This window comes from Chiloscyllium plagiosum, chromosome 19 (genome assembly GCF_004010195.1).
Source record: "Chiloscyllium plagiosum isolate BGI_BamShark_2017 chromosome 19, ASM401019v2, whole genome shotgun sequence".
Taxonomy (NCBI): domain Eukaryota; kingdom Metazoa; phylum Chordata; class Chondrichthyes; order Orectolobiformes; family Hemiscylliidae; genus Chiloscyllium; species Chiloscyllium plagiosum.
In genome coordinates this window covers 307,385-314,914 of record NC_057728.1, presented here as the reverse complement: position 1 = coordinate 314,914, position 7,530 = coordinate 307,385, and the positions used below count along the sequence as shown (strand labels likewise).

The window sequence follows — 7,530 nt, the reverse complement described above, 5'->3', positions numbered from 1 at the left end:
GGCCTGTCTACATATTGTGTCAGGAAGCCCTCCTGCACACACTAGACAAAAACTGATCACTCGTACTGTAGTGATCCCAGTCAATATTTTGATAGTTGAAGTCCCCCATGACAACTACCCTGCCTCTCTCACTCCTATCGAGAATCATCTTTGCTATCCCTTCCTCTACATCTCTGGGACTATTCAGAGGCCTATAGAAAACTCCCAGCATGGTGACTTCTTTCCTGTTTCTAACCTCAGCCCATACTATCTCAGTTAACGAGTCCCCAAACATCCTTTCTACAACTGTAATATTGTCCCTGATCAACAATGCCACACCTCCCCCTCTTCTGGTAAATCTTCTCTGATCTCCCCGAGTTGTCTTTTTTTAAAAACTGCAAATATGTTTCACATGAATAGGTACCTTTGATATAGAGTGCTTTTTAATTTCTTTGAGAGCAAGATGTAAATGAGCAGTTAGCCCTCTGGCTCTGCAGCAGTTGGTTTCTTTCTAATTTACAAAATACTGGCTTTACATATCCCTCCATGACACATTAAATTCTTATAATTTGATCAGTTTCCAGGTGTCCTTATGGTATCCTGGGCAAAATGTAAATGAATTAGTTAAATTCAAATTGTTGTCAAAACAACAAAAACTCAGGTATCCATTTAACAGCCAAATGTTACATTTGGAACAGCCCATCCTTTAGCTGGCAGTTGTGGCTGTACTTTAAATTATGAAAAGCACTTTCCATCTTAAAGTGAACATATATGCTTTTGACATTGTAACAATACCATGTGACTTCATCTTTTGTACCAGTCTGCCACAAAGGACCTTGTCTCAGGCATTACTGGAGTCCAAGTGGTCAACATCAAGCGGCTTTCCCTTATCATCTTCGTAGCCTCCTCAAAAATCTCAATCATGTTCGTGAGGCATGACCTCCTGTGCACAAAACCATGCTATCGTTAATATGTCCATTTGCTTCGAAATGCGTATAGATTTTGTCCCTGAGAATCTTTTCCAATCATTTCCTGAACACCAACATGAGACTCTCAGAATTATCCCAGCTACCATTCTTAAACATTGCAAAAACACACACTAAAGTAATAGAAACATGATGCAGGGATGTACACACTGTTATACTTCATTCCCAGCATAAATCACTTCAATAATAATGCAACTTTGCCTTAAATAAACTTTGCCAGCAGAGAGTCAACTCACTCATACCCTCAACTGACTATATTGCAGAGATCACAATAATACAGTAAACCTCCAGTATTTGAGGTCAACAAACCTCTGTTAATTTGGAATCAACAAACACATGGACTTGGATCCCATTTACCACTCCCTGAGAAAAAGAACAAGAAATGACTACCCAAGGAAATGACATCACCACAGAAAATAATGTCACCAACCCAAGGAAACCTAAACAAATAAAAAGCGGGCCATACCACCAGTGCTTCATCCAGAGGCTCACTGTTGATGTTACCTAGGATGGTGACAAAACATCTGAAAACGAACCTTCCAGCTCAGTGAGCCAACCCACATCCACAATCTCAACCCGAGCTATAAATCTTTTCAAAACTCACGAGTATTTGAGGTGTATAATTTTTGCCAGTTCATCAACAGTGCTGGTTTACAAAGTTCCAATTAAAACAAAGTCTGGTGTATACCGAACTACCATTTAACTTTATAATGACATTTCATTATGCACAAGTGTAAAACGTGACAGCAGCTTCACTTCATCAAGCATCTCTCAGTTTGGCAATGAAATAACTAATTTTGATTTGCCAAACAAGGTGAATTCAAGCCTGGGTAAATCAGGACCTGAAATGGAAAACAGCACAAAAACAACTGCTACTTCAAAAAGTATGGTAAAAGCAGCAAATTAAATTCAGTCATTTGGCTTAAGGAACAATTCAGCAACAGGTGACGAAGACGGCTGAGCACCAAATCCACTATCTGCATTTATAGACATGGAACTTTGGTTGAATCAGAAAATCAAAGGATAGTCGTTAGAAATGAAGTGAAAGCTTTTCGACTTAAAATATCACTTTTCTCTATTTACTGAATAGTTTAAATGCTTCAAACTTGCCTGAATAGCTTCCACTTTGGCCATCCAGTCTTTGGCTTTTTGCAACGCTTCCTTCAGCACCAGCACATTAGGTAAGTACGCAGGAATATTCTTTGCCTCATTTACAATGCCTTCCAGAGTTGCCATGCCATGCCTTGGCCTGCAAGAACAAAAGGGCCATTATCACCATAATAAAGACAAAGTCATCCACAAACACAAACTCAAACCTTAAATTCTCAAACCCAAAACCTACCCAGATTTTCTCCCAAATGCAAATGTGATCCTATGCTATTGACAAATTTGGAAATGTGGTATTTTATCCAAAGTAATTAATACATCTGGTGAATACTAGTGTCCTCAACTTATAGAAATGTGATTGCTGGTGTCCTATCAGTTTCAGGACCTATTATTGCTTCTGCTCAGCCAACTCAAGGTCAACAATTTGGTCTCAATTCCTTGAGCTTCATCAAACAGCTGTTGTGACCAAACCCAGCCTTAAATGTCAAACCCAACACACAAAATTGGACATGATGAGATCATTGACCCTGCATATTCAAGCCCCAGATTTAAAGGAAAATTGTGAAATAACAAGATTCCTTAACTGCCTTGAAATTTTGGACTCTCCTCTGCAAGATACTGAATTTACACTTTGGCTTGGATCTGTCAAGGAGTAAGTGTCATGATCAGATTGCTGTTACACCCGAACACTCACCCGACTGATACTGCTCAGCAGTTTTTGCCAGACTTCCAATCCAAATTTTACAGAAATTTGAAATTCAGTGTTCAGAAAGTCCCACAGTCACAATACAGCAAACTCAAAAGAAAGGTCAGACACACCACTTTTACAGCAACAGCTGCCAGATGACAAATTTCACTACCCAGTATGAATGGGTGAGTGAAAGGGGCAGATGAATGAATTGTGGGAATCAGGTCAGGTTGGAATGGATTTCAGGGGGTGGTTGTGCAGAAAGTCAGTAAGGGGAGGGAACAGACTGAGGGTGAAGTGGGTGGTGTGGAGGTTCAGGGGAAACTGGGTGGTCAGTAAGAGTGATTGCAAGGAGTCACTTCTGTTCAGGAGTTAAACTAGGTCCTTATCATTTAACCTTTGCTGGAAATATATCCAGATAAGTAAACTGGAACTGTCAGAGATTTTATGGAATGTACAGGGAGCATGGGAATTGCATGTCAAAGTTTGAATTTCCACAGCAATCCCCATAAAGGTAAATGCATTGGGATTCAGTGGGGTCCTGTCAGGCGCACCCAGTCGTACAAACACAGGCTGATGATGCGGACATCAGAATATTTGGGAGATTAGAAAACAACTGATTATCTGAACAAGACGGGTGGGGAATATTTTGTTCGGATAATGGATAACGTTTTTACAAGACCTTGAGATCTTGTTTGGATAATCCGAAATTCGGATAATTGACGCTCGGATAACAGAGATCGTTTTGTATTTACAAATTATCCAAAAGAAATTAGCATTGAGAACAGCCCAGTTTGGATCATATTTACATTGCAGAAACATTTTCAGGTGTTAATTTGTCTGCACTATTGTTGACCGTACCTGGCTTGTAGACAAACCTTGGCCTTCTCTTCCCAACGTTCTGACACAGTCAATAGTTCCTGTAAATCAGCCATTGCTTTTTCCACTGCGCTATGTGGTGCCAGGCCAATCCCAGAATCTATGAGTTTCTTCATGGCATCTAGAGTGACTCTGACAGGGTCAGAGAGGGTGAAGTTCACTTCATCAAGCCAACGGGCCTGTTGGAGATGCTGCTTCAGCTTAGGCAGCTCCTGCAGCTCCACATCTAACCCGGAGCCAAGTTCTAGCAGCAGTTGTAACTTGGATGAGTTTGGAATTTCATCTGATAAAGCCTCCTTACCACGCTCATGGAACTCCTCCACACTTTCCAGTAACTCCTGGCATCAAATAGAAAAGAGACATCTCTTTATGCTTGATTTGTTTGAAGATCTTCAGCAATTTAGTTTTCACCTTCAGATTATGAGCCAATATGTGCATGAACAACCAGTCTACATATTAGTGAAGAATCACTTTCATTGCCACTTTAAAGCAGTTGATCAGCTGGCTCAACTGCAACTTCCTGCATTCACTCAATGCTATCTTCTTTGGATAATGTTTGTTCCTGAAACTCTTAAATAAACTGATACTTCAGCTCACTTACTCCTCAACATATGTTCCTTAAGGTGAGTCTTCAATAGCTTTATGTTTCTGGAGCTTTTGTCTAAAAGAGCTCAAGATTTTTCCTAGTTTTGATTGCTTTGGCAGCTGATAATATTCACAACATGCCTGCTGTTATAGCCTTTTTTTCTCTAAATGTACTGTACACTGTGTGCTGTCATCTGGATGATTCTGACTTAATGTTACTGGGGTTCCACCTCTAGGCAACAGTCTTTTCTTCTCTCTTCAACCTTTCTCAAATTCACTGAGCTATTTATATCACAGGTTTTAAAAGCCACATTTAAACATGCATAAACCAATCTGCAGACAACCATCATCACTCTCAGAACAAATCTAAAAAATCTAAGTAAATATTATGGGTCTCCCTGAACACATACTGAGACAAAATGTACTTTTAAGAATGATTTGTTCGGTCCTGTTTCTCTTGAAAGCAAGTATTGTAAACCTGGTACTGAGCTGTCTGCTCCATGCAAAATAGTGTAGATAGTTTTTTTTAAGACAAAAGAAGAATGAGAGAGTGGAGTCATGCTCACGCAGACCCAAGATTTCCAGATTTTGCTTTTAGTTAGTGAAGCTGGGATTTTGGAGGAGGTTTGAACTTTTGTACTCTGGTGCTACAAAAGCTGAGTTCCAACTTTGCTGTTAAAGTCACGTTTTCAGTTTTATCTTTTCTCTTGGTCTGGAAATAGCAAGTGAGGCAAATCTACTTTGTTGAATTTGCCTTTGCCAGGATGTTTATAGGATGCTGCTACATTGGAACAGTTAATAAACATTAGTTTGTTAAATTATGTTTTTTGTCAAGTATTTTAACTGTGTTATAGTAAAGCTTTTTAAAAAAACTTTGTATTTTAACTGTAGACTAAGAATAAAGTGTGCTTTGCTTAAAATTAATCAAAATGCATCTGGAATGAAATGCCTTACACTTACCTTTAAATAAGAAAAGGTTAGGGTCGAGGTTATCTCCTTGATATATGTTGTGGGGTTTGGTCTGATCCATAATACAATATAACAGAATCAACAAAAAATCCAAGCCATACAACATTTCCCCACTTTAGAACCCAAATTTCTAAAGAATAGTATTACCAACTTTCATCTCATTCAATTTACAAAGCCACAAAAACAACATCACCTGCTACATTCAAACATCCTTGTAGATGAATGCTTAGATACTTCTGTTCCTGCATACTCTTTAAAACTGTAAAATCAAGTCCATACTGCCTCTCCATGTATTTTTTTCCCCAAAATACATCACTTCTTACTTATAAAATAGCAATGAATTCCATTGGTAACTTTACCCATTCTGCTAATCCATTTGTGCCCTGTCACAATCATAAAATAGAATAATTTTACAGAATAAGAGGAGGTTATTCAGCCTACTAGTTCCCAAAAAAATTACCCAGCTAGACCCATTTTCCACCCCATTGCTCTCTAAATTCATCACTTTCAAGTGGTATCATCTTCCCAGTCTGCCACACCTGGATAGTGTAAACAAATTTTGAAAATTTATCTATTTCATAACATCAATGCTTTAAGCTCTCAACATCTTTCCCCCTAATTGAGGCAATCCTTTGTACCCCCATACTCCATTCGCTGAGTAAACAAAGTATTGTTTTATCTTCTATTGGATTTCATGTAACTATTTTGGATTGAAAGCCTGCAGTTACACTTTTTACCCAGAACAGGAATTATTCTCCCTGCATTTATTCCATGAAAATGTATGGACCTCTGAGGTCAACTCTTAGCTGTTTGTTGTAAAGAAAACAGATTGTCTTCCAGTTTGGCCTTTCTTGATTTGTACATCCACACATTTCTGAGATCATCCTTGTAAATCTCTCTGGTCCCTTTATATTTCATCTATAACCTTTTTAATAATACGGCAAACAGAATAATCAGAAAACTTGAGGAGTAGTCTAAGGTTCAATATAGGTTTAGCATAACTACTTTAAAACTCATCTTCTTTTAGAAATAAAGCCAAGGGCTTCCACAGTTTTATGTTAAATAGCCTTACTCAACTGTTGTGTATCTTTTAGGGATTGGTGCATTAGTTCCCTGACATCACTTTTTTCTCTACATTACCTAGTCTACCACTTTCCTAGTCTTATTTCTTCTATCAATATATATTACCTTATGTTTGCTCATGTTAATCTTCAGATACCATTTCATAGAATCCGTACAGTTGAGAATAGGTCCTTTGGCCCACAGCCATAAACATACTATCTACACGAGTCTCACTCTCCCACACTTGGTCTCTAGCCTTCAATGTTATAGTTCTTCAAGAGCTCATCCAAGTACCTTTTAAAAGTTTGAGGTTTGTCACCTCAACTACCTTCCCAAACATTGTATTCCTGACATCCACCACTTATTTTTCCATTCTAGAAGTTTATTAATATTCTCCTTTATATGATGCTGCCAACTATCTATAAACTTAGAAAACACGAGCACAGGTAGGCCATTCAGTCCTGCTCTGCCATTCATTATGATCATGTCTGATCAACCAAGTCATTAGCCTGTTTGCCCTTTTCCTCCACAGCCTTTGATCTCTTTGACCCCAAGAGCTACATCTAATTCTTTCTTAAAACAAAATGTTTGATCTCAAATGCCTTCTGTGGTAGCAAATTCCACAGGCTCACCACTCTCTAGTTGAAGTTTCTCCTCATCGAATTGGCCTTAGACCTAGTTCTAGATTCCCTGAACACCAACCCTATCTGGTCACGTTAGAATTGTGTTTCTATGAGAGCCCCTCCCCCGCATTCTTCTGAATTCCAGTAAATATATTATGAACTGATTTAATCCCTTTTCATAAGTCAAGTGTGTCATTCCAGGAATCAGTCCAGGAAACCTCTGCTGCACTCTCTTGAAAGTAAGAATATTCTTCCTCAGACTAGGAAGCCAAGACTGCACACATTAAGGCCCTGGATTATTGCAGCAGGACATCCTGTACTAAAATCATTTAGTTATGATGGTCAAATTTGTTTCTTGACTGCTGATTGCACCATAAACCAAATCATCTGCCGACATTTCCGCCATCTCCAAAAAGACCCCACCACCAGGGATATATTTCCCTCCCCACCCCTCTCCGCCTTCCGCAAAGACCGTTCCCTCCGTGACTACCTGGTCAGGTCCACGCCCCCCTACGACCCACCCTCCCATCCTGGCACTTTCCCCTGCCACCGCAGGAACTGTAAAACCTGTGCCCACACCTCCTCCCTCACCTCCATCCAAGGCCCCAAAGGAGCTTTCCACATCCATCAAAGTTTTACCTACACATCCACT

The 7,530-nt window shown here is 39.3% G+C and overlaps 1 protein-coding gene across 1 annotated transcript in view; it reads right to left on the bottom strand.

The window, feature by feature from the left end:
- Positions 1 to 7,530, bottom strand: part of kdm5a (lysine (K)-specific demethylase 5A) — a 207,806-nt gene that overhangs the window by 57,574 nt on the left and 142,702 nt on the right. Inside the window, exons 19-20 of the mRNA XM_043708905.1 lie at positions 3,622 to 3,977; positions 2,076 to 2,214 (exon numbers count right to left, since the gene is read on the bottom strand). Coding sequence (XP_043564840.1) covers positions 2,076 to 2,214; positions 3,622 to 3,977 — 495 coding nt within the window. The remainder of the gene's footprint in view (positions 1 to 2,075; positions 2,215 to 3,621; positions 3,978 to 7,530) is intronic.